The sequence below is a fragment of the Aplysia californica genome, unplaced genomic scaffold (genome assembly GCF_000002075.1).
Source record: "Aplysia californica isolate F4 #8 unplaced genomic scaffold, AplCal3.0 scaffold00041, whole genome shotgun sequence".
NCBI classification, from domain to species: domain Eukaryota; kingdom Metazoa; phylum Mollusca; class Gastropoda; order Aplysiida; family Aplysiidae; genus Aplysia; species Aplysia californica.
Window position 1 is genome coordinate 640,308 of NW_004797311.1, and position 27,706 is coordinate 668,013.

The window sequence follows — 27,706 nt, forward strand, 5'->3', positions numbered from 1 at the left end:
TCATTGATAGATGCTTGGAATAGTATTCCCCAGCAATTTATCCAACGACATGTGCAATCCATGAGGCGGAGAGGCACTGTAGTCATCAATGCTGGTGGGAGTTACACCCGTTACTAATTCCGGGATTTTGGACATTCGAGTCAGTGTTATTGATTTCTAATAAAAGGTGTGCGTTTGATCGTTTTTCTTAGTTGTTGTTTGTTTTGTTTTTTAGGTCAACATTTATTGAAAAAATTGCAAGCCTTTCGAAATTCATTAGCAATACGGAATTACTAAGGTAAAGAACGGAAATAGCGCACAGAACGTAGGGTGCCCACTTTCTTTTGCTCGTCAGTATATAATTTCATTTTCCGCGTAAATGAAATTTGTAGTATTTTATATAAATTAATGGGAAAAGTTTTAAAAAAAATCTAACCTCAGTTGTGGTGTAAAAATGTGATTAAGTTAAGACAAATTGATACAGACTAGTGTGCAAAGTATGGGTGGCATTCACCCGCTCAAGAGATCTTTGGGATAAGTTAATTTTGCGCCACACATTTTTGACCGCATTTTAATTTAATAAACTTCTGGATTCCACTTAATTTGCGAGTTCATAAAATATTATGGAACTCGACTTGCCCCGACAACCTCGGAGAAACAATAAAAAATCCTAACACCTATACTACGTCGTTTAGAAAGTGATTGCTTATTAAGACTCGTAAGTCTTTCACAGTTGGGAAGTTGACGAGTCTTGTTTTCATTCTGTCCTTATAGTGTATAAAATGATGCAGGACATAATATAACAGAGAAAAGAATAATTTATTACACATTAATGGAGTGTTGGGAAGAGCTGGAATTTAAGATATCAACACAACCATAAAAAGGAGAAAATGGAGATACATAATATTCTAAGAATGCATTATCCTTATATAGGACATCGTATTGGAAACATGGAAACAGAAAACGAGGAAGACCAACTGGAAGCTATAGAGGCACAATAAGGGATGAGGCAATCACAGGGCCTTGATTTGCCGAAATTGGAGGACGTGACCAGACAAGCGTGGCGTCGACTGCATGTCTAGTCTCCGCCTTATGCGCCCGACTGTATATGGGGAGAATAGTAAGTAAAGTATGAATAGACTACTTGAGTACCGTTCCGGAATATAATATAACATATTATGGGGCCTTGTCATCGTGCAATACCTTGGTTTGATAACGAAAGAAGAACCTAGGCGAGTATAGTCTTGTGCATTAAATCATTACCAGTCTTATTTTTGCTTGGAGCAGGCACGATCGGGAGATCGAGAGATCAAGAGGACCCCCCACACACACACGAGAGAGAGAGAGAGAGGGAGAGAGAGAGAGAGAGAGAGAGAGAGAGAGAGAGAGAGAGAGAGAGAGAGAGAGAGAGAGAGAGAGAGAGAGAGAGAGAGAGAGAGAGAGAGAGAGAGAGAGAGAGAGAGAGAGAGAAAGAAAGTAAAGTGTAAAAAAGCAACAAAAAAAAAAAAACGATCTTAAAAAAAACAAGAACAAATACACCCTGGCAACTCCCCCTCCCCCCCCCCCCTCTAGCGTATGACATTTCCTGTTGAAACGAGACGGAAAGTGGACAGCAGCCTAAAAAACCCATTATATAGGCTTACGTCAAGGAGTTTAGAACTTAACTACTGTAAACTCCTTGGTCTACATGAACTTTGATTCATTGAGAAATAAAAAGAAGAAGCAAAAGAAAAACAAACACGAAAAAAAGCTGGTTGGGACGTGCGAGACATCACAGCTATGCCGTGACCAGGATTCGAACCTGGGTTGTCGCGGCCACAACGCGAAGTACTAACCACTATACGATCACGGCCAGTACACCAGCTGCAGCGGAGGGCGTTTATTATGATTTTATTGTCAGCAAATTGTTTCTGTTTGTTTTGCGCCCCCCCCCCCACACTTTTTTCTCTTTTAAAAGAAAAACTAAGATAGATAACGGTAATCTTTCATTGCAATTGTACGCTGAGCCGAATCCATCCCATTTATGCAATCTCAGCATTCGATTTACGCCCCCGTTATTGAGTCTTCTCTAAAAATAGTCCGTGCCTCGCTCTCATTCCAAAAGCCGGAAGGTTTTGCTAGAGGGACCATCGATATATATAAGGGTGGATTGGTTCCATTGTCAACTGGGGAATATCGAGTGGCGCAAGCGGTATGGTGACGGAAGGCAGCAATTTCGAACCAGTAGGCCCACCGTTAATTTTTAATTGTTGATAACATCCATTTGTATGGTTCTATGAGCATTCTTGCACGAAGAGAGGTTATAATGTAAGAAACATTCTTTTAATTTATTGTATAGTGGATTGATCATCAATGTCCTTTAAATTTTCTGTTTATTCATTCTATAAATTTACGCGAGTAAAATGGCTAGCATTTAGATCCCCTTTCCATTTTCTACCATATACATACATTTATATATCTTTATACCTTCACCTACACATATCCTATATATATATATGTATGTGTGTGTGTATATATATATAAATAAATAATGTGTGTGTGTGTGTGTGTGTGTGTATGTGTGTGTGTGTGTGTGTGTGTGTGTGTGTGTGTGTGTGTGTGTGTGTGTGTGTGTGTGTGTGTGTGTGTGTTATAATGGGTCCTATTTGTATTCTCATAAGCAAATATGAAAAGATCAAACAAATTTGATTCTAGGATACAATATGGTGCACATATCATAATGTATGCCTGCAAGTATTTTCTAAAAAAGAGCTTATAATCTTGAAAATTAAAGACAATTGAAATCAATGATCAATTACTGCCAAAATGAAAGGCTATCATATAATTCTCAATCCTTCTATATGCGGCTGTGATTGTTGGACAATCAATTATAAAGGTTGTGAAAATAAAATAGAAGCAACAGTAATGTGGTTTCTTAATTAGACGACTGCTTAGAATTTCTTGGAAGGAAAAGAAAACTAAATGCGTGGCAGTTCTTGAAGAACTCCATAATATGTGGGCTGCTAGTTGATAAAACAGTCAGGAAATGCAGTTTTTGAGACACTTAAAATTTAGAGACATATAATGCCTTGAACTCCTATAACTCATATACTGGCAATTAAAAGCAAACGAGGCAGAGGTGGAAATAGAACCTCTTGTAGAGCCAAAACATGATATGCAGATGCGGGAGACGTAGCGAAAGATGATCAGGATAATACTTTTTTTCAGAGCATCAAACGAATGAATGGAGAACGATAAGGTCGCCAGTGTCTTACATTATATCTGGTAGGCCCATGCACCTAATGAGGGTAAAGGAATAGATAATCTTTCATTTCTAGTTAGTTATTAGATTATAGTTTTAATCTAAAGAGCCAAGGGAATACCGAAAAAGTGTCCTATCTAATCGTTTTAATCATTTGTGGCGCATCTTGCATTTCTCACTTATATACCGGGTAATGGTAATATTTTGACTACCGGAAAAAAAAAGTTTTAAAAATCCTATCCCAAACCAACGACCACCTCCTCAAAAAAAGCAACTTTTTCTATATCCGGGAGCTAAAATGGTGGTTATAGTCTTCAAAAGAAAATAGAATATTATATGAACCAATATCTCGCCCCCCCCCCCCTCCCTCGAAAAACAAACAAACAAAAAATACACCCTGTAAATAAATAAAATAAAATAAAATAAAATAAAATAATACTTTTAAAAATATACAATACGGTACGTTTTCTATAAGAGTCAAAAATGTCAAGTCTGGGTGTTAACTTTTGCTTTCAAAATAAGGCTATAATTGTAAGTACTAAGGCAGAAAAAAATGATTCTATCCTTAAATGAATTGGGTTTTGCTTTTTATAAAGCTTGTTTTTATATTGGTTAATTGACAATAAAACACAGTAAAATCATAGATAAGAGTAGTTTTTCCTTTGTCTCCGAGCTGATTGTGAAAGATAATACGAGTCCTTGAAACTTTCGAAAAGCGATAATTAAAAATCTTTGTACAGTAAGAGAGCGTCTTTCTGTTAACGCCTGGTGCTTCCGGTTTCTGGCTATACCTAAGTTTTATTTCCCTTTATTTTTACATCTAGTTTACCAAATTGTAGTCTTGGAGAAACTGGGGTCGATTTGAGTTCATATGGGAAAGTTCGATTGAAAGGGAAACTACTGTGAAAAGTTTGGTCCCTCCTAGTAGTCTCTCGTCTCTGCCTGCCTGCACTCTGCTGCTGAAGTTGTTGTGAAGTTCGCCCGTCTTGTTGTGTGAAAGTGTAAGTTGTTTCATCATCACATTTACAGGTCTTGTTGAATGCATTTGGCGTGGATCTAGATTCTAGTCTTTTTTTATGACGCTCCCAAAGTTATTTGGTATGTAATTCATGGAGAGCAAGGTGCATTTAGTTTGCAACTGAGAGAGATTTCAACCCTTTGACTTTGTGCTTGTTGTGGTGTGCTGTAGGCCTAACAAAAGCTGAAAGAATTGTTTACGGACAATGACAACAATATTGACGACCCTGTTCCCTCAGTTTCAGCAGGCTCGAGTAGCATGTGACATGTGATTCATGTGACTCCAGGTTCCTTTTAGATCTCCGTCCTGTTACCCCAAATTGATTAGTAGTAGGCCTAATAATTGAGACTTTTGTTGTGAATCATATTTTTTTAGATCTCACTCTAGAATCTAAATCTAGATTCAAGATATTTAAGTCTAGGCCTTTCTAGAATCTAGATCTAGATCTAGATCTAGTAGAATCTAGATATAGATCTAGATTCTATAACTAAAAAGCTGTCTCCCACATCCCAGCAGTGCACATGCAGGACAAGTTATGACCCAGTTTTCACTGTACAGTCGATTTCAAATTTGTCCAGCACGTAGGCTGTAGGAGTTTCAAGTTCAAATTTGAGTGAGAGTCTGAAATTTTTCCGTGATACCTAATTAGAAAAGTTAACATCTGTGCTGCCTTGTAATTATTGAGGCTACTACAGGGGGACCGAGTGCTATAGTGTTACGTATCGAAAAGTTTTCATGTTTTTCATCGGAAACAAGTGCATGCTACATATAAATATTCTCAACCACACTCATTAATTTATTATTCGTACAGCCATTTATTTCAAAATAAAGTACATTGTTACATTGTACAATATAAACCTGTACCTGTATAATCTAACCCCCCAGCTGTTCTTTGAGTCTTTGGTCACCACCACAGTTTAAAGTTTTAAAAGTTTGTTTCCCAATGTCTCACCCATCTCCATCCCCCAACCATACCCGTTGTCTTCTTGTTTTCATAGAGTGGACCTTTCCCTCTGTTTGCTTCTTCCTTTCCATCTCTCCACTAGACCCATCCATGCCATGTGTGCTGCTCATTTCCAAATGTGCAACATACACAAAAACACAAAGTCACAGCTGCTGCCCAGCTCACATTTAATGTGTCAGTTCAGTGCTTGTCACTGGTAATTTGATCCTGCCACAGAGCTCTGCATCCTTCAGGAAGGAGACACTTGATTGACAGATATAAAATTTATTAGGTTTTTTTTTTTCTTCTTTGAAAGAAAAAGTAATCGTACTAACAAACATCCTGATGGTTGATGAAGTTCAGTATTAGTAAAAATGCATTTTTGTTTGTGGACAGAATAAGGCCAAAATAATGGGTAACAACCTGTCAATGTTGTGTGGTCAACACTCTTTCCTTTGTTATTGGTTGGTTACCATATTTGAGATCACTGGTTGAATTAGTTGTGTCAGTACACTTATACTTATTTATTGTTGTTTTTCCAAGTTTGAAAATAATGGTTTTTGGAACAGTGTACCTGAAGTATGATTGTTGAGTGTAAACCGAGATACAGACCCTTTCAAAAACTATTTTTTTTAAGTTGGAGAAGAAAATGATGCTTTTATGCCCAGTTCAGTGCTCTCTACAATTGGATTTGTTGTATGTTTTCAAGTCAGTGTTTTCTAAAAGAATTGAAAAAATAAAACGATAGTAAATGTATTTGAGTGTTGACAAAGTTGCCTTCAAAGAATTTGCAATGGATTTTTATGAGAAATATTATGTTTATATTTGGTTGTTTAATTTACGATTATTGTTTGTCGTGAAAAATAAGACTCTTTTTTTGAAGAATGAATGACTAGAGTAGAATATAAAATGCATTTCATTTCTAAAGGTAAACATGACACACTTCAGATATTCCTGATTTTGATTGATGAGGGTACTTTATTTGAAAATATAATTTTAACAATATGACTGTATATTTTTAGAAAAAAGGTTTGAGCTCAAATGTGAGAGGGCACAAATTAATCCATAGGTGGTTGCAAGCATCAATATTAAAGTCAAAGGGTTGTTTCTTTAAAAGAGCAAAATACAGCACTAGATATCGCTTTGTTTTTTTATTTAACAAAAAAGAAATTACTGCATACATAAGCAAAACTCTCAGAATTGGCCTCAGATAGAGAAAGTGTCATTTATATTAATTATGGGTACAAGTTGAAGGGTTTACTTATGCTAGCGCATGTTTTTAAACTCGTTGATAAGATGTTTTGAACCCAGGGTTGGTGATTTTTTTGATTTTTTAAAATAAAAAGAAAAAAAATCGATTTTAAAAATTTAAATCAAGATTTTTTTTATTTAAATCGGATTTTTTTGATTTTTTTGATTTTTTTCAAAATGTCGACACAGTTTGGGATTTTTGGTTGCTAAAAGTATGTTCTTCTAGTACAAAATGCATTGTCTTTATTTTAACTAATGATTAATTTAAGCAACCGCAAAAGAAAGCCTTAATCTGATATATATATATATATATATATATATATATATATCTCTCTCTCAGTGAATTATGGCTACAGACAAAAAATTAAGAAAATGTCAGTCTAAAAGGAAGAGGGGGGGGGGGGGTATGCATAGATAAACTTGCATTTTATTACAGTGTGTGTGTGTGTGCGCACGCTTGTGTTTGTCTAAAAAGAAAAAGAAAATGTTAATTTCAATAATGAAAAAAAAAAGTCAATTGAATACATTTTACAGTGACAAGGGGGAAAGCAGACTTTTAAACATGATTATATTAGTCTACTAAACCTTATATCTGTTTAATAAAACCAAGGAAAGGAATTCTGAATGTTCAAATATGTAAAAACTGAATACATTTAAAAAAAAGTGATTTAAATCACTGATTTTTATGGAAAAAATCAAGTTGATTTAAATAAAAAAAATCAACTGATTTAAATCAACCCAACCCTGTTTGAACCGATATTGTCGCACACTAGTTGGACAGTACCCATCATTGAACTACTAGTTGTGTGTCTTTGAAATGCTAATATTGATGTTTTGATGTCTGATTTGCAGATCAAGTGTTAGTTCTGGGATAAAGAAAACTACATCATGGCTGACAGTGTGCTGAAAGTCAATATTGAGGAACCACGTTATGATCAGTCTTCATATGCAGGAAGGGCTAAACATTTTTTCATCACAACAAACCCACTCAATTTATTTGTCTCTGGCCAAGCTTTAGATGAAGCCAAAGATATCGTAGAGAAATACAGGTAGGCTGCTGTAAATCATGGTTTTCTGTAGATTATGACAAGACTGATGATGAGATAGTCATTTTAAAGCCACAATGTTTTTAAAAAAAGATTTTTTTGCTGTCCACAGACTGGGTGTTTTTATTTGAACATGGATTTGATCTTTTACTTTTTGGTAATTTGTTCTTTTTTAAATTGATTATCTTTTTTTTCTTGCCAGTTTTTATTATTTTAAGAGAGAATTAATTTGAAACTTGGGTATATTGTTAGTTGTAATAATAAAGTAAAGGTATTTGTGACATGTAAGGTGTTTATAGGTTGAACTATCTTATTCTTATCATTGTGGATTTCTGTCTAACATTTTAATTCCCAATTTTTCTCAGCCTATGAATTGTTCTCACTGATTTAAAGTATAATGTTACATTTTTCGAAATGAAAATTATTAAAAAGTCGCAACTCCCGTATTTTTTTTTTCTTGAAGTATAAATGCTATTCATCAGTAGGCACATACCCTGTTCGTTAACATTCTTGATGGAATTTGAAATGAAATGTAAATTTTTCTTTATGCAAGTGTGAGCTGTTTTTTATGTAGGTTTTATGTTTTAGAACCAGAAATTTTTTTGCTTTTTTGTGATAATGATTGAGATATCATGCACCTCTTTCCGATTGCATGACTATTTGCTAAAAAAAAGCTCCAAATAAAAAACCTAAGAGCACTTCGGAATGTGATGTGGGTAAACTTAACTTGATTTTTGCTTATTTGTGTGATGTTATAAAATAACACGTTTAATGCTCTATCACCACATGAAATTTTGCTGTTCACAGACAGTCGTGGTATCATTGAGTGTTATCGCCCATAATACTTCTGTCCATCACAGCTGTTCTACCATTGCCAGGCCTCAGTGATTTCTTTGAACAGTATGAACCACACTTTACTTTGTCAGCATAATTTCCATCCAATATAGTAGAATGATGGTAATTTTTTCAGTGTTGTGGGTGTACTCCAGCACAATCATTAGTTCTTGTGACCAGCGTTCTTGATTTGATAGATTAATGAATCAATGTATATCCTCTACTCTCCCATCAGTACCTAGTCCTCTTTGATGACAAGCAAATGTTTGTGAGTCTGTGGAGAAAAATTCAAATCTTTTAAAACGTTTGTGATCTATTAGAGGTCATAGTATAAGTGTGGTGAAATTCTGGGTCAATTTGTTAACGAAACAACAAATTAATATGATAAGAATTGTGAAGTGAAAATCTGAACCATGTCTTCATGACACTGTCATGTTTCAAAATGAGGGAGTCAAAAGCTAAGAAATAAATAGAAAATAATTGAATCAGAGCTGATTATTGATTTTCATTAAGTAAAATGTTTAAGGAAGTAATTTTTAGTCAACTGGGCAGGCTTAAGATAGACCCTGGTCCACTTTATTGAGCTGTAGCAGATGAATAGGATCAGTAATATGTTAAATATTGAAATATCAGCAGTGCCAAATCAATAACTTTGTGAAGTGTGGTGATACTCTTCAAATCCTCACTCCTCATGATAATACTTAAACTTTCTTTTAATTTCTCCTTCCCCTGGTACCGATGGGTATTGCAGGGAGAAACAATTTGTCGCCTCAGAACTATTTTGTCCAAAGTGTACTTAAGTAAAGAGGGCACTTTGGACAAAATGGTTCTGAGGCGATAAATTGTCTATCAGCTGCGAGTTGAGTGGCTCGGAGACAAAGAAGTCTGAATAAAAAAAGACTAAACCAGTGGTAGCTGTATGAAGTAACCATACTTTCTGAAAATTCTAAAATTGACATTAGTTTTATTAATTTAATGCAGGCATCACATTTTAGTGCTGTCCTATACTCGTAGTTGGCAAAGGTGTTAAAAGACCAATATCAATTTCTCATCTCATCTCTTAATGTTAATGTTTACTCCTTCAGGAAAGGGGAATCTATTCAGGGTTTAACCGAGGATAAACTATGGAGGGCAAAACAATTGTACGACTCTGCTTTTCATCCGGATACCAAGGAGAAAATGTTTTTAATTGGAAGGATGTCAGCGCAGGTGCCAATGAACATGACTATTACAGGATGCATGATGACCTTTTACAAGTAAGCAAACATTTTCTGTTTGATTGCCGTTTCAGTAATGATATAAGTCATATAGTTATAACCTGTTCTATAGCGTATTCCGTTGAAAAATGCAATTTGTTAAAGAAGTTTGTTCCTGTTTTTAAAATAAGTTTTAGTAGAATGCTAATGTTTCCTCCAAATATGAAAGCTTAACTAACTTTATATCTGTTCTTGCTGATTTTGAATAAAAGGAGAGTGATGTAGCTGTGGCAGGTATTCAAATTCAACTTTTCAGTTAGGATGCCAACTTTTTTATCTTTTTGAAGTCCAAAGTATATTGTCAGAATTACGCTAGATATAAGAAAATAAGTTTCGTTTTCTATGTCTAATATTCTCTGTTTCATGATCTTGGAAATTTGTTTGAAAGGTATCCCTACAATATTCAGTAAAAAGATAATAGATTCTGAGGATCTTCCATTCCCCATTTTCTCCAGGTGCATTTGAACTGAGGATTATTTGATTAATTAAGAGTTTTATTAACACTGCCTGGTTTTTACTGACGATTCAAATTTTTTTTTCAGGACAACACCAGCTGTTGTCTTTTGGCAATGGTTTAACCAAACCTTCAACGCTATTGTGAACTACACCAATCGTAGTGGAGATACCCCTGTATCACCTCAGTAAGTGAAGCTCATCATTCAAAAGGATAAAAGTAATCTCACCATACATGTTGGGTTTTGTTTCTCTATGAATAGTTATATTACTGATATTTGTACTTCTTAAATACACGTTTTGAACACTTTGGAAACTTTCTCTTTTGATCAATTGGTTACTCTCTTAAATTAACCATTTCATGAGTTGATTTTTTAAGCATGTAAAGGAATGAAATAGAATTTAGAATTTGAGAATTTATCTTATCAAATCAAGTCACCTTTGAAGGTGCTTAGTGGGTTTTTTTTAGAACTCACTTTTTATGCTACAGTAAAGGACTTTTAAGTTGTGTTCTTATGATTTACTTTGAGAAAAACAAGTTTGCGAAACTTATTGTGGACACTTACTCTCGGATGTAATTCTGTACACATTTTTAACAAATTGCTCCACTTGTGATATACCTTAGGCAGCTTGGAGTATCTTATGTGCTGGCCACAGGAGGAGCTGTCACCACAGCTCTCACACTGAATAATGCTGTGAAGGTAATGTGTACACAGATTTGTCTACTTTTTATTTGTAGCACTGTTGCATAGTTTTAGTCTTCCTGGTTTTGCATAAGGTCAGAGCTGGTTATTTTTTGTCTATCTCTGTAACAGCTGTGCTGTTTTTTGAAAACTTGCCCACTTTGACTTAGTTTGGAAGTGCTTTCTTTTTGTACTTACAAATTCCTTCATTGTCAAAATTGTGTCTGAAACCACTGATAACTTGTAAATTGACTTTGTTTCAGAAACTGCCCGCCTTGGTAGGGAGATTTGTACCTTTTGCTGCTGTTGCTTCTGCCAACTGCATCAATATTCCCTGCATGCGCAGCCGGTAAGCTTTAAGTATTCTACATTGCATACCTTACATAATCTTTATATCTTCCATTTGAATATTCCCTGACTATCCTGTGTTAGTCAGTGTGATCATATCGAGTTCCTTGTAGAAGGCACATCAAAAATATATTTCATTTGATAAATTTGATGACGGACCCTTCTTTTCATAAAAAAATATTACAATATCGTGACCTCAGTGCTTTCTTGTCGTATCTCCATTTTTTTAAACCTTGAAAATGTGACTTCTTTCAAAGCTCACTCTTTGTTATGAACTTTTTTCATTGTTAAAAAAAATGGAGATACGACAAGAGAGCACTGAGGTCACAATATGTTGTTCTGTTTACATGTTAATACCCAAAGTTGGCAGTTTTCCTGCATAAGACTGTACTTATATTATATTAAACATTAAATTGTGAAGTTAATTATGTTGGTGCCAAGGACAATAATATCTGATCTATAGTGTAGTAAATCTTTTGCAGTTGAGTGAGGCATGTGCAGTGTATGGTGGACAATATCAGTACTGAATTTACATAAACTTTGTGAGAAACAGTGGCCTGTTTGCTCAGTGCTGGTTATGCAGTGATAAAAAGTAAGGCATAATATACTACAACTGCAATTGTATTGTTGGTGTAATTGGGTTAGTGACACATGGGCTTTTGCCCTTTGATCTGATACCATAAAGAGATAATTGCAGTACTTTTTAAATTGTTGTGTGTTTCTTAGACTGTCTTTTCTGTGTCTAGTCTCTGAAGGAGAAGGATAGCTCTGATACTGATATGTTTTTGTCTGTGAGTGGAAGACATGATGGACTATTGTTTCTTATGGGGGGTGGGCTGCAATAGCATGCAGAAATTTTACAGACAACCGTAGAAAGTGTTTTACTTTTATTTGAAAAGGTGAGTGTGAAGCATAGTTCGTTCCTGAGTTGTTACAGCACTGCTGCGAAGCGTTCTGATCGTTGACTGGGGTTAGTTTGTTAAAATTCATGCAATCCACTTATGATATTACGAATGTGTGTGAGGAGGGAATGATCCACCATGACAGTATTAGATTTTAAAAAACTACAGATATTTACTCTTCACTTTTCTTTTTTCTTTCAGGGAATTAATGGAAGGTATACCAGTGTTTGACGAGAATGGCAACAGAGTTGGGGAGTCGACTAGGGCAGCTTCCAGTGCTATATCCCAGGTGGTTGTGTCAAGAATCATTATGGCCATGCCAGGAATGAGTAAGTTTAATTGAAAATGACAATGGTTTATCACATTCAACTCAGTATTACACATCCCAGAATGTTGTAAGGCAGAGTCCAAAGAGACCTTTCTCTGCTTAGATCCAGGGCCAGTATGGTTTTGCATAGTATCATGATTAACTTGTCTCTGGAAATTTAATAACATTTGGTGCTCAGGTCTGGCTGGCCTTTATTTTAAATAAGGATGTTGCAAAGCCTAGTTTTGTACCCATTGGGGAAGATGTTGGTTGTGCAGGGTTCGGCTTTTTACTGTTTCTTGCAAAAGATGGAGTTTGATTCCTGTATAGGAAAGTTTTAAAAAAATCAAATGACTCTGTTACTGCTATGATGTTGTTTCTTGCACAGCGTAAATTGAGCCAGCAGGTTGAATGGAAGCAGCCCACGTCTTAATTTGTTTTAAGTGTGATCGATGGGGTTGGGGGGGGGGGGTAGTTTCGCAGTCTGGTATTACTTGTCGGGCTTTCATATCGTAGAAGGTTCTAAGTTTTCTGATGGAATGTTCTAGGCTAGTCAGTCTGATTCATGTCATGAAGTTTTTTTTTTTTTAACTTTAGGGAAAGTTTAAAAGTTGTTAAATCACAAATTGAAACAAGAAAAAAAGGTGCATTTTTGTTTCAACCTCGGGGTATGCCCAAATTATTAAAATATTATAAAGAAGGTCTAAAGACGAAAATGCATAATTCCAAATCTTTAGGTTTATGAATAAAATACTATAAGGTGGCAAATTGACTAATTATTCATTTTCGAGAAAAACATTAAAAATGCAAAGCTGCCCAGTAGAATATTTTGGCAAACACCATAGTAAATACCTGTCAACTGTTTATAAAAACAATACTTGCTAATCCTGTGATATATTTCAACGCCTTTAGGAGCTCATGTAAGGCTTTTAGTTAAGGCATGTTAAACGTTCTTTTTCCTGTGCCTGCTTTGCAGTGATTCCTCCATTTATCATGAACTATCTGGACAAAAAGCCCTTCTTGCGAAGAATGCCGTGGCTGAATGCTCCAATTCAAGTGTCAATCATTGGAGTTTTGTGAGTATGAATTGAAATCCCCCATTTTAAAAATTACAAATGTGTACAATCATCTGGAACATTTTGATATTTTAATAAGAGATTTTCGAGCTCCCTCGGGATCCTTGGGTTCAGTCTCTCTTTTTTTCCTTTTGTTTATAGTTTTTGTTGTCATCCTATTTGAGACAATGATGTTAAAAAAACAACCCAACTCACTATTGAAATGCTTTAGTGTGCTTAGGAATGAAAACTTCAAATTTTTTAACAGTATTTGGGGTTGGGTAGTTTGCAGGCGCTCTGATGTGGTTTGTTCCTTCTTTCGTATCAAACATTTTAACTCTTTCTTTTCTGTTTTTGTTACTCTCTTGTAACACTTGTTGTCTTCAGCACTTATAGACCTACTTTTGTTGCTAGTGCCTTAAAACTTTAATAAAAACTAAAAGTAAAAGTATTTGGGTTTAGTTGCCAATTCAGGAAGGTTTATTTTGTAATATATTATCCAAACATTTGTGTGCTTTGTAGCTTCTTTCTGTGGTCAGAATTATTAATCATAAAAGAAGTTTGGTAAAACTTTGTATTTGAAAAAGCAGTCTGTGGGTGGTTGGTGGGTGCTCTGGTGTGGTTTGCTTCTTGTTTCCTATCAAACATCTATCGTCCTTATCTCTCCTCCTTCTTTTACTCTTGTAACACCTCTAGTCTTCAGCACTTATATGACCTTATTGTGTTGCAAGTGCTGTAAAACACTTACTAAAGCTAAAAAGCAGTCTGAAAAATTTTTCCTGCAGTCTAGATAAAATTGGAGTGTGGAAAGTTCATTGACCGTATTCTGTGTAGTATGTCCTATCTTTCTGTATAAAAAAGTTCCCCAAAAATCTGAGCATAAAATAGAAAAAAAAGAAGGAAATATTTCAGTTCTTTGCTTACATGCAATGCTTATCTCATGAGCATGCAGTTTGCTGACATTGGCATTCTTTGAACAAGTCAGGTTTCTTATTTATGTAAGTGTTACAACCCCTGTGGAAGGTCTTTTGGTCTTATCAGTTTTTGCCTCGACCACTTTTGCTGACCTCTGTCTTATCTGTAGGAGTCTCGTCTGTGCATGGTCCTCTTGTATCCTGGTGTTTAGGGGTCAGGTCTCTCTCACTCTCTCTCTCTCTCTCTCTCTCTCTCTCTCTCTCTCTCTCTCTCTCTCTCTCTCTCTCTCTGTGTGTCTCTCTTTCTCTCTTTCTCCTTCTCTACCTCTCTCTCCCTCTCTCTTTTCCTCCATCCCACCCTCTGTCTGTCTGTCTGTCTCTCTCTACTTCTCTCTGTGTCTCAATCTCTGTCTCTGTCTGTCTGTCTGTCTGTCTGTCTGTCTGTCTGTCTGTCTGTCTGTCTGTCTGTCTGTCTGTCTGTCTGTCTGTCTGTCTGTCTGTCTCTGTCTGTCCGTCCGTCCGTCCGTCCGTCCGTCTGTCTGTCTGTCTGTCTGTCTGTCTGTCTGTCTCTCTGTCTCTCTCTCTCTCTCTCTCTCTCTCTCTCTCTCTCTCTCTCTCTCTCTCTCTCTCTCTCTCTCTCTCTCTCTCTCTCTCTCTTTCTCTCTCTCATTCATATCATCATCCTCATTGCCTTTCTCACCCTTGATCAGTATATCGGCCACGAACACACACTTTCCGCCTTTCTCTACCCTGGGCGAGTCGCTTGATGTCACTCCATGTCTTCCCGCTTTTCTGTACATCCATTTCCGTGACTCCTCTCCTGGTTCCATGTGGTCTTCTCTTTGATTTTTAACCCATAGGACATCAAGGAGAGAATATTTTTCCTGATATCTTGTCTTCTGGAATGCTCTTCTTGGCATTATAAGGTTCAACAGATATAATTTCATGATTATTGAATGGTTGTACCCATAAAGATTGTCATGCTTGAAAGCAGACTGCAATTTAACTTATGATTGCTTTTTTGATCAACCCTGTTAGTATTAATTTCTAAAGAGCCATTTTTTCCAGTTCAAGTATATGAAAAACTCACTTTAACACGCCTACTTTGTTGTGCCTAGACAGTGCTCAGCCCAAGGTCAATACAGCTTTACTTTTCTTTCTTGTCCAAAGCAGCATTAATACGAAATCATGCAGAATCATTGTTTAACTACCTCTTTCTTTTTTTTGAGTTGCGTTCCTGGTCTAACAGCTAATCAGCTACTTACCCTTTTGAGCGCCTTGTCTGTAACAGTGCATGTTTTTTTTTTTTTTGGGGGGGGGGATATTTTTGGGGTAATGGATGGGTGGGGGGTGTATGGTATTTTTTTTTTAAGGTTTGCCGTACGAGATAGCTGTGAAGATGTGCAGTATTAAGAACATTACCTTTATGTTCAATAGGTATCCTTACTATGTGCAATGGATGTTGCTGCATTTAGTTTCTGCTTAGTCACTCTCAAGGATACTAAGTTTTCCTGTGAGCAATTTCTAGGTCAAGTCTCTGACCTTGAGATAAGAATCTGTCTACTTGATCTCTTATAGCAGTGCATGTATAACTGGTTGATAAAAACAGGACTGCTGGGCAAGCCTGCAGTAGAAGTTTTTAAGATAAAAAGTTTCTTAAAAGGAAATTAAAGAGTTTTAGAATTTTATTCTCCGGAAAAACAGGGGGTTGGGTCGGGGGGGGGGGAAGGAAGGGGAATAATTGGAGGGAAAATCCTCACCTTGTGTGGAAATAACCAAGCCGTACTCTATGAAAGGGTAACAAAACAAAATGCACAAAGTATAGAGCAAAATATAATTCTTGCAGTAAAGGAAAATTCGAGAACATTATTTGTAATGAGAGGTGGGTAAGTTTTTGAGGAGCAAAAATTACAGCTAAATATTTTATGCCAATGCTGTAAAAACCGGACCTAAGGTACCTAATCAGCTATATTGAAATGTGTTTGTCCTTTTGCAATTTTTCAAAAATTGAAAGATGTTGATATGATTTCTATTCTCTCAGTGCCCCTAGGTTGATTATAATCACTTCAAATTGTGAATGCTTTTGAACATTTATGCGAGACATAAGCATTAATTTTTCTGTGGTGTATCATGTGGTTCCTTTCCCTTCCTTTTCTTTACTCCATTCACTGGTCTAAAAACTATGCTTTGGTACAAAACATGATACATAAAATCAAGCCAAGATGTCATGTAACAGGTTTTGAGTCTTTTTTCAACAAAATGTATTCTGTTTTCTTTCAGCTTGGCCTTTGCAACTCCTCTATGCTGCGCACTCTTCCCCCAGAAGAGGTAAGAAAAATCCCCCAGCCCTTCTTTTATAGATACAGTCGAACCTGTGTAAGACAGCCACCCATTGTCAACGAGAAAAGTGGCTGTATAAGATAGGTGGCCGTCTTTGGCAGGATTGAACAAAAAGGATTGATCAAAATTAAGAAAACGAACCATTCCCTTCTGAGGTCCCAAGCAAAGGTAGCCGCATTGTTGTCGTTACTGATTTTGTGCAAGGGTGACTAAAAAAAGAAACGTGTGAGACGAGGACGAGTGACATGGTAAAACAAACACATGGGTCGCCACCACTCGGAGAACATGTGACGCTTCTGTCGCAAGTTCATTTTGATGTCCTTTGTTACTTTTTTGCAGACTGGGTAAACAGTGATCACTCATCTCACTTATGATTTGTGTATGAGTTCGGGGTGGGGTTTATTGGTTATGAGGGATCACACGCTTACTCACCAGCAGCTGAAAATTTGTTGTTAATGTTGGTCAACAGTGGGAGGGGCCCAGGCAACATGATTGGTTGAGGGACTACATAACAACAACGAAAGGTGATTGGATTATGATGGCTCGCCCAAAATGTCAGGGGCCAGTACATAATTTATGACAAAAACATTGGGCAATGACAGAGGTGGCACTCTAAGACAGGTGTTATTGTTTGGTGTGATAGGGATTGTGTGATAAAATAATATGGTGGCCGCGTTGGACAGGTGCCCGTTTTACACAGTTGAATTATATAGAAAAAACGCAAGGGAGGAAATGGAAAGTGGCTGTTTGAACAGGTGGTCATGTTATACAGGTGGCCGTCATGGCAGGTTTGACTGTATTTAAGGCTGGGACATTTGGCCTTGTGCGGCTGATTTCTGAACAAATAAGACTTGTTGATACTGAGAAATTGAAATCATGCTAATCTAATGCTATGTAGTTTTTTAAATCATGGTACTCAATGTTTAGAAAGGAGTGGGACTTAGTGGGTGGTTGGTGGGTGCTCTGGTGTGGTTTGCTTCTTCTTTTCTGTCAAACATCTATCGTCCTTATCTCCCCTTCTTCTTTTTTATATTTGTTACTCTCTTATAACACCTCTAATCTTCTGGCGGTCATATGACCTTATGCTGTTGCGATTGCTGTAAAACCTCTACCAAACTAAAAAAGGAGTGGGACTTACACTTATGATTGATTTTCATTTCCACGTCTGCTTAGAACTTTTTTAGTCTCCACTACTTTGCTAAAATAAAAGACAAAGGCACTTTGTTAATCCTATGACCGATTTCCTGCCCTATGTGTTAGAAAAAGATATGGCCGTTTTGGTGCTTGTGTAATTGAATTTGAAATAAATATCGATGAAGATAGTAATATTTTTCTCATTGGTTCATTTGCACTGTTCAAGCGGAGGGGTTATTATTACTTTATACATTTTATGAGAGAAAAATGCAATCTTTTGAAACAATTCGACTCTTCCTCAGTTCCATGTCTGTCGCTCGGCTGGAGTCTGGAGTACGAGAAAAGATTGAAGCTTTGCCAAATCCGCCTACAGTTGTTTACTTTAACAAGGGACTCTGAGCACATTCTGGATGGACTTAAGTGAACTAATGTGGAAATTACAATCTGCATCGTGGGTGTTTGTTTGTTTGTTTTTTTTGTTTTTTAGTGTGCCATTATTGTGAGTGTAATACTTTTCTTCTTTGTTAAAGAAAGAACTGAATAATCATATGTAGAAATGCACTAGAGCATAAGATGTCTCTAAAATGCACTTCTGTTTGTTGGTTATGAAATTGTTAATGTAGAGGATAAATAATGTCTTCCAGGGGTGAAGATTTATGACTTTGTTTTTGTGATAGATAGCAAATTTTAAATGTTGAATGTTTACATTGACGTGATGGGCTGTGTAGATGTCATTGCTCATGAATTTTGCAGAGCATTTTGTTGCTATAGACCTGGGGAGAAAGGTTAAGCATCATTAGAGTTGACAAGAGGTCTGCTTGTCTGTTTGGTCTAAATTAAATGTCAAATTTTACAAACTAAGACTACAACTGATTAAGACTGTAAGCTTTGACTGAAAGTTAACATAATAGAAAATAAAATGACATAACTGATCTGTTATTTGGATGGTGTGGCGCAAAAGTGTAAGGAATGTCCACCTCTTGACCCAATATATGCATATCAAGGGACCACCACTAGCTGCATGCGACATTTTCGTTGTCTGATATGAACCCCTCCCTCATTAGTGACTGAGATAATTTCTAATGACTGGGCAAAATGTTTTTTATTAGAACTATATGCTAAGCCTAATTGCTAAGCAATTTTCCGTGCTTTGGACTAATCAGGTTTTTTTAAGAGGGGTATATCCCCTCGGGTTAAAAAGAAAGAAAATGTGGGAAGTTTCAGGGGAGCTTGTCCCTCTGCTTGTCACCATAGTTTAACATTTTGCAATTAGGTTTGAAATTTTCTTGAAAATAATTGATTTGTGACAGTTTTAGTGGCCATATGTGTGATGTGCAGCCCAAAGCACAGCTGTTTGACCCCCTAATGCAGTGGATCTGTGTGTGAGAGTGAAGGTAAAAATTTACTGGTTGCCTTTGTTCCTAGTTACTTGTACGGGGGAAGACAAAGGAACAGCGGGACTGCATGCACAGACCACTAGTTTTGGTTGTTGGGCATTCTCTAAACTTATCGTTGTGGGGATGGAATTGTTGACTTTTTTGTGCATTAATAACATGCATACAAAATCTGAAAACTTTTGGAATCTCTTACCACTTTGTAATTGTTGTAAATGTTTGTTTTGTTTTGCTATACTCTTTTGAATAAGGTTTAATCTGGGAAATTAAGTGTACAATTCTTCAAAAGAATCAGCAATTCTGTCTTTTTAAGAACTGTTTGTATTAATGTAAACTGATATTATCTTGGTGACAACATGTCAACGTATTAATAGAATGGTCCCAAACGCTGTTAATTTAAATACAAGGGATACCACTTTTAACTTTGTACGCTGCTTCAGTTTTTGAGGGTTTTGAATACTCAAAATAGGAGGTGAAATTTATAAAGATTTATGTCAATGGAAACATTTACTTTTCTAACCTTTCTCAATATTGATGTTAAAAGAAGTGCAACAGATTATCTGAAAAAAGTCTTGTATGAACAATGCAATTGAGTTCTCAAAATCGTGATCCACCATATATTTTTTTAATGGTGTTATATACACCTATATACATACTGTGTTTTTTAAGGTGTACAAGAGAAAGAACCCCATTTTTCTATCATAGTTTCTTTTTCTTACTTTGTTGTTCTATGTTGAATAAAATATTATTCAGGATATTTTAGCAGCAGTCAAGCCCAGAGATTGACCAGAAAGAGTTTTTCATATATAGATAATGATATAAACACCTTTTATGAGATTTCCCTGAAGCTAAGCTCAGAGGTTGACCAGTTTCTCAAGAGGTAAATGCTCGTCTTTTGTGAAACTTTGCTGCAACCAAGCCCAGAGATTGATGACATAAAGTTTACTTTGGGGCTAATGCTCTTTTTTTTTTTTTTTTAGATTTCCCTGCAACTTAGCTCAGAGATTACCAGAAAGAGTTTTTCATGAGGTTAATGCTTGTCTTTTGAAATTTCTCTGTAACTCTGCCTAGCATGCCTAGAGATTGACCAGAAAGAGTATTTCGTGAGGTTTCTGCTCATCTTTCACGAGATTTCCCTGTTAACGCACTTATATTTGCCAATATTGCTCATGGATGGAAAGAAAAGAAGTTGCTGACCTGAGAATTTGGAAGGAAAAATTTGCTTTGTCAGTGTGTGGGTGGCAGAGATTATGTTTAGATTTGACTCTGAGATATTATATTTATCTTGGCTGTCTGTGTTTCAGTGTTTTGATGCTCACCAGTACTTGTTTTCATTTGCTGATGGAGTTTTGGCACAAGTTCACTTGCAGAATGTGGCTGGTCACTGTTCAAGGGTAGTTTTCCTAATGGTCCTGAGAACTGCTTTGTAATGCACTGAGGATCATTAGTTGCTTTATTTTTAGGGTATTGTGAAGAAAGAAATGGTATCAAATTGATCTTTGCATCCTCAGAGTTGACCTAGACTATACCCGGTATCAAGTTCTCTTTTCTATTTTCCAAAGTGGTCCTTGTACCATGGCTATGCCTGTGTCTGAGGTGATGAATGAGAGACTAAACTTGCCACAAGGGCTTACATTGCCTGCAAACTATCACTTGATTCACCTGCAGTTCTACAAATTGTAAAAGAAAATATATGGGAAAGAAGCATACGGGCTCATCATCCTTACACTCTTGAAGTCTCTCTGGGGAAGGGGGTACTGGGCTGTGCTCTGATGTGCAGAGACTAGCATGATGCATCACAGACCAACTCATGATGGAAACCATCAGAAGCTCTATTCTTGGTGTGCTTTTTCAGTTGGGATTGGGGGGGGGGGGGGGGGGGGACTGCAATGGACTCATCCTGACTGTTGATCCTTGGTCTTTGAACAAATAGTAAAATAGTCAAAACAACTTTTGAAGTTAACATTTACGGGTTTATGTTGTACTTGTGTATTTGTATGTGAAAGGTATGTGTAAGTAGTACTTTCCTGAAAAAGATGGGCTGCTAACACTCTTTTTAGTGGGATCCCCGGTGAATTTGCTGCTCAAATGTTACTAAGTCAGGTTGGATAAGTCATTCCATGTGTTTGAAAATGGATGGGTATTCTTTGCAAGAATGGCATTCCTTCTCACCTAGAACTTCTGGTAGTCTGAAACACACTGGACGCAACTTGGTTCTCCATGATTGTTCTTAGTTTTTAATGATATTTTTATATTTGAAATCACAACATGCTGTTTGATGGTTGTAGCGGTAACTGTTCTCATTAAAATGTGCTGAAAGGAAAATACCCAAAACATGCTTTCTATTATATTATTTGTGTTGGCATCTTTACCCATTTCATAAAAGTGTCATGAAGGCTTTCTTCACATCGCACTTAGTTGTGCATTTAACACTTTCCACCCATGCAGCGCGCACAATACTTGTCTTCACGGACCATGATGGAGATGCGGTACATAAGTGCTATACCTGTATCTTGGTAATAATATCCCTACCAATATATGAAATTTTCAGCATGTTAAGAAAATTGAATGTTCGCATGGTGACCAAAAAACAAATTAGAAACAGAGCTGAAAACATTAGATCTTGCACATTCATCGCCCGAATTCTCATCATGGCGTAAGTCTAAAGCGGCACTCATGCCAAGTCTATTTGACATTTTCCACAAAAAAATTTACTCCAGTTGCTGTAAACAAACTGATTTTTCACCTCAAAGTCCACACAAACCATTCAGAAAGGAAATTATAACTTTAACTAGTGTGAATGTCAAAAAGGAGATAATTGCTACAACAGTTTTGTTGCTCTATCACACCGTCACCGATCGGTGTCCTTTGGGGGGAAGTGTTATGTTAAGGGGATCTGGTGCCTGTTAGGTTTTCATGGGAGCAGATAGTGTACTTTTATGTCAGCCAATGAACAAGTCCAGTCAAAAGTCATGGTAACTGTTTGTCCATACATTGAAGAAGAGCTATTAGTATCACTCATCACTTCATAAAGGGGCTCACTGATTCATGTAAAATGCTGTCTTTTGTTATTCAGACGACATTCATTTAATTGAAATGTTAAGAGGGTTTGTAAACTAAATTTAAAGAAAAAAAACAACCTTAAATGCCTTCTGCTGCCCAGTGTTCGCTGTGCTTATGATTGTCCTGTGTTTGTTTACTAGATTCTGTGAATGTGGAGAGATGTAAACTTCCATTAGTAGATCTTGGGCTTTCAATGTTTTTGTAGTTATGGCATCAGGTGGCTCTTTGAGTGGTAAGTTTTTAAAGGTGTGTGAAAAGGTAAATGACTCTGGAGACCCCAGTCCATTTTACCTTTTATTTTTGCAATGACAACGATTTTACTTACCTTACATATAAAATAGTGTGATAAAGTTTGTTATGCTGTGAAAAGCTGAAATGTTTTTGTATATTTTAGTATTTGTTACAGTATTGTACGTGATCAACTGCATTATTACAGAGAATTTTTTAAAATTAGACTGATGTCAGTAGTGTAAAGTTTTTTCTCTTTTTATGGAAAATATGTACAATTTCAGTAGGAGGTAGTCTATTTTATTGTACTGTGTGTCTTTCTCTTTTCGCTGGAATGCTGTTTCCTCCTCAGTTTGGGTTGACGTAAAGTGACAGGGTCATAGTAGACTTCTCCTAAGTGGTCTAAATTGTATGAAATGGCTTGTAAAACATTTACAATAACCTGTTTTCTTATAGTAGGGCTTGTGGGTGAGTTATATTGTCATTTTGAAAGGTGATCTGGTTTTTCGTTTTGCTTCTTTATAGTATGCTTTTTGTATTTTTAAATCTGTAGATATGTGCCTCTTTTTTGGTGAGTGATATAATATAATATATTATACCACTGTTACAGCTTTCTGTGCTTTCTGTTCTTTTGGTACAGGGATGTCATGAGTTGAAAGGCTGAACAGAATATTGATACATATAGCTAGCTATACTATAAACCTCTTCAACAAAGTTAAATTACTTTAAGAAATATCAATTTTTGTTGAATGATAACTGTTTCTAGATGACATGCGCTGGTTGTTAAGTTTTTTTTCACCTCCCAAATGATGTAAATAATTTTACAATAGTCGGATGCGGACTTCATATTACTACTATATTTTCAAAATTGTTTTTCTTTTTGTGTATTCATAATTGTATAGCAAACGAACACTTGAGAAGATCTAACGCAGGCCTGTACATGATGCATAAAATTAATTGTAAACTTTCTTCACTTTGAATTTTGTTTTGGCGTTGCTTGTGATTTCTTTTAAAACAGTTTTCAGATTCAAAGTTGAGTGAATTCTTGAATGCTGTGGCTAGCTGGATGTCATTGCAAAGACAGTCTTGAATATGAGATATCTGTATAAAAGAGTTTTGAGTGTAGTCTTTGCCAGTACTCCATCTCTTTAATCTCCACAACGGTTTCTCTTGGGAATCTTGTTTAACTATAACTTAAACTATTGCCTCTCACAACTAGTTACCTCTTCCTAACTCTCAATTTTTGTCCATCTTTATCAACTTTATGTTTTGTTTTCACAAACTGGGTTTGAGTCTGTCTCATCATTCTTTTAACTTCCACACTTTTCAGTGTCAGACTTGGCTGTTAACTATAGCTAACTTTGAACCCCTTAACCCTTTTTGGACCCCAAATTATCAGTACTTGGAGAAAAGGTATAAAAAGACGCTAATGAGTTTATGCTTAAAATAGGGGCTTGTGGGCACTCAGCATTTGGTCTGTTACTGCTTGATTCAGAGTAACTGTCTTACACTTATATCCCTCAAATGAAACTCCATAGTCCATAGGATTCAAATTGGTTCATGTCTTTCATCCCTTTCCAGTGGTTTACATAGCTTCCTTTTGTTTGTCTCCTTAGTGCGTTTTTATTTTCATCCATTTTTCCCACTTGGCTTTGTCCTTTTGGAGATGGATGTTAAATTCGGAGGCATCAACTCCTAAATAACCTTACAGTATTGCAAGGGGTGTTAAACCTCTAAATTTCACGCTTTATTTTGAGTCCTGACCAGAGTCGAATAATTGTAGCTTAAAATCTGGTGGTTCTTAAGCAACAGAAGCTATCATACATCCCTTAAATGTAGCTCTAAAGTGCATATGGTTCAAACTGACTCTTGCCTTTTGTTCCCACCCAGTCATTTATGGAGCTTTCTTTCGTTAGTCCAAGTGGTGTGTAGCTGTCCTGGCCACTGTTGCTTGAAATCTGGTGGTAAAAAAAAATCAGTTTGCTGACAGCTTATGTTTCTGGACAGACTCTTGTACTTGTACTATATCTGCGTTTTTCTGTTCTTTTTCTGATATGTTGGTGTGTCCTGAATTTTGAAATTCTAGTTGCGTTCAGGAAGCAATCACTACAAATGTGGTGGTCAGTCATTTTGAAGAATGCTATGTTTAGGGAACAAATTTACAAGTTATGTAAGTTGACATGAGTTGGTTCGCAATAACAAGGACATGTGTTGGTCGATTATTCATACAAAGAATCAATTTGTGAGTAATCTATGCTGTTACCTCAATCTTGGTGACCAGTTTTTTTCCCTCCCCCTATAAGATAATATTCTATTTTGTTGGAGCTTTCAGTGATCTATTGTACATTTTTACACCTAAGTTCCTCATCTTATGCAATAACTTATATCCTGTTGTTTTGTTGTTATTCATCTCTCATTCCAGCTTTCTAGTTGTTGAATAGCACTAGATCTCAACTTGCATGTTAGTCAATAAATTTTATCTACTTTTTAAGCCTCCTCCACCAGTCGTCGCCTCCACCCTTTTATTTTGATCGCACTGATGGTGTTTTTTGTTAAGTTACTTTTATTGTGCTTTTACCTGTAGATGAACACATAGAAAAGTACTTCTGTTTTCTAAAGCTCAATGTACAAACCAAATAAGACACATGAAAATCAATGCCCGTGTAGACTGGGCAGAAATAATGTTGTATCTGAGTGCATAGAGGGCAAAATGTTGTGGAAAGTTTCCTTTTGACTTGGGGGGAGGGGGAGATTGGAAGTTTCAGGGAATAAATATAAAGCAATTTCTGCATGACAAGTTTCCTTTCTAACCATTGCTATCATGACTGCTTCTTTACACTTGTTATATTCTTGTTATAGGTTTCCTTCTCCTAGGTTCATCTCATATATCTCTTCCGGCTGAAGGTTCTTGCTCTATCCTTTGTCTGATTGACTCATTCCCGCTCTCAATGATAGTCCCAATGTTAGAAGTATGTTCCACCAAAGTCACACCCTGACATTTAAACAAGTTAATCTTTTGCGTTTCTTGGAGCTACATATGTTAGTTAATAATTTTTTTTACAAAGACTTTGTGTACCAAATTCATGCCTTTACTTGTGTGCTTGAAAACAAACAGTCAGCATGGGCTGAGAACACAGTGTTTGCTTGGTACATAAAAATCGTTTTAATTCTTTCAATTACGAAAGTGATTGTACAGATTTCTACAAGTTGTTTACAGAACTTGATTTTTTTATTTATGTCTTCTGAAAAGAAATAATATACAGAAAGAAAATAAGTTTCAAGACATAGACTTGTTGTTTGTGCAGTGTTGAAAGCTGCTCAGAAAATGGACAATAGCACCTTTTCACTGATTTTTCCTTTTTCCCTTATGTATATTCTTTGAAAGTTCAGCTTATTTTACCGATCCTACTAATAAATCACTTAAAAAATATAAGAACCCTTTGATATGCAAAGCACAAATACTTTCCATTTTTTAAAATGTACTTTTCTTGTTGAATTGACTTTCGACTTACTGAGATGTTGCAAGATATATAGAATAAAGGGAGATGAAATGATAATCTGTGTCATTGTTGAATGATAGACTAGTTTTAACCAGTGAGACAGCAATTGGTGTGGCATTCTGGGGTCATACTTTGTTCATGTCCCACCAGCCTTTTTCTGAGCCATGAAGTAAGGGGGCACGCAACTGTGGTCTGCTACTTTTCTTCCTTTATCAGGTTTATTGTTCCCTTGTTGAATTGTAGTTGGGTAGAAGGTACAGTAATTTCCGCCTAAATGCATGTCATACAAAGGCATTCTTTGTTCGAACGCACGCTTTCATTGATGGTTTTTTACTATATGATTTAGACACAAACACAGTCACCTCCCCTAAACGCACACTTCGATCTGCTGAATATGCCAACAGATAAAGCTTGACAGAGAGAAATCTTCGCAGTAACCTAGACAGTGTGCACCATGATGACAAAGTCACTTCTAGACAATTGGATATTTGAGTAGGCTGCTTCTCGAGTAGCACTATGAAAGTGATGGACAGCGTGTTCCCACTTTACAAATGCAAAGGACTGAATGAATGATATTATGTCTAGGGGTGACTAAGATTAAAATATCTTTTGATTGTTTCCTCGAAGTGCCTCTTTGAGAGGTTTCTCATTGGTGTTTGGGTTACTGTAATGTTTAGTTAGGCCTATGCTGTGCCACACGCATGAATGCTGTAGAACACATTGATAGGCCTCAAAGGTCAAGTGATCAGTTGTATTTGCGAAGAGCTTAAAACCTACTTGTTCAACACATCACTAAATAAACATCTCTCAGAATGTCCGATGTCATCTATGCATTTACCGAGTTGCAATAGAAGACAGTTATGCAGGAGCAGTTGCTTGGAAAGCCGAGTAGCTGAGCGTTCTTCCTTCTGTGACTATCAGTAGTATCAGTCCAACAGTTTTTAATCTGTTGCATACATAATATTTGGTCGCTTTTAAGCACAAGGTAAAGTTTTTGGACCCTTGTTCAGTTTCTTTAGAGATAAGGAGAATTTTCTCTCTATATATCCAAACAAATATACACACCAATGAAACCAAACTTCTCCTATAGGTAGGGCAATGCCAACTTCAGGTGTAGGTCAAGATTTCTGGAAATCCCCAAAATCTGGGTTAGCCCGCTTGTCCTTAAAAGCGACCATTTGTATACATTGGTTGATACAATCAGTCGGTTATATTGCTTTTTTTTTACTACTTATTCAATGTTTTTGTGGCCGCAGCTACAATTGAGAATCCTAAATAAATTTTTTTTTTTTTTTAAATTACAGTGAAAACGACCCCCATCCCCCATGGGAGGTAACAGTAATCACTAAAGTATAAAGGAATAGAGATGGTTGGATCCCTTTTCTCCGGTTCACGTAAACACACACTCCATGTGAACGTACGCAAAGGAGCCCTCCCAAGAGGAGTCAACTGTACTTTGTGAAGGTCCTACTTCTTTACTCTTCATCTGTGGTTTCTATTATTAGCCGTACATTTCACCAGCACTTATTATTGATGGTTACAGTGTTGACATGCACCTTTTTTTACTCAAACTAAACTAGAAGTTTATGGAAAGTTACTACATAGCATGAATGTTCCTTGACTTGAAAGACATTGAATTGAAGGAATGAACAGAGCAGAGGACATACATGCAAGGAGCCATGATAATGACCACTGACCACCATGCCCGACTCCCTGTCAGTGTAACCAGGCTTTCTTATTATACAATAGACTGTAGCAATCTGTACATGGGGAATTTCATTCACAAATGTCTGAAAAATGTAAAAGACAACAATTCC

The 27,706-nt window shown here is 36.4% G+C and overlaps 1 protein-coding gene and 1 non-coding gene across 3 annotated transcripts; one reads left to right on the plus strand and one right to left on the minus strand.

Annotated features, from left to right (window-relative positions):
* Nucleotides 1–1,759: 1,759 nt before the first annotated feature.
* Nucleotides 1,760–1,831, minus strand: TRNAH-GUG. Its single transcript has one exon. It is a non-coding gene; the product is annotated as a tRNA-His (tRNA).
* Nucleotides 1,832–4,143: 2,312 nt separating this feature from the next.
* Nucleotides 4,144–25,946, plus strand: LOC101855852 (sideroflexin-1). 2 transcript variants are annotated; one of them, XM_005092118.2, is made up of 10 exons: nucleotides 4,144–4,221; nucleotides 7,285–7,481; nucleotides 9,398–9,568; nucleotides 10,111–10,209; nucleotides 10,647–10,722; nucleotides 10,968–11,053; nucleotides 12,156–12,283; nucleotides 13,238–13,337; nucleotides 16,511–16,558; nucleotides 18,007–25,946. In XM_005092118.2, exons 2-10 carry the CDS (start codon nucleotides 7,321–7,323, stop codon nucleotides 18,101–18,103), a joined length of 966 nt encoding a protein of 321 aa, XP_005092175.1. In that variant the 5' UTR covers nucleotides 4,144–4,221; nucleotides 7,285–7,320; the 3' UTR covers nucleotides 18,104–25,946. The 2 variants fall into 2 exon arrangements, with proteins under 2 accessions (XP_005092175.1, XP_005092176.1); XM_005092119.3 differs by lacking the exon at nucleotides 4,144–4,221 and adding an exon at nucleotides 4,240–4,318.
* Nucleotides 25,947–27,706: the final 1,760 nt, after the last annotated feature.

Bases quoted from the DNA above. Each gene is read 5' to 3' on its own strand.
- LOC101855852 (XM_005092118.2), top strand. From the start codon at position 7,321: ATGGCTGACAGTGTGCTGAAAGTCAATATTGAGGAACCACGTTATGAT. The intron at 7,482-9,397 runs GTAGGCTGCTGT...TTACTCCTTCAG, and splicing joins GATATCGTAGAGAAATACAG to GAAAGGGGAATCTATTCAGG. The intron at 13,338-16,510 runs GTGAGTATGAAT...GTTTTCTTTCAG, and splicing joins GTGTCAATCATTGGAGTTTT to CTTGGCCTTTGCAACTCCTC.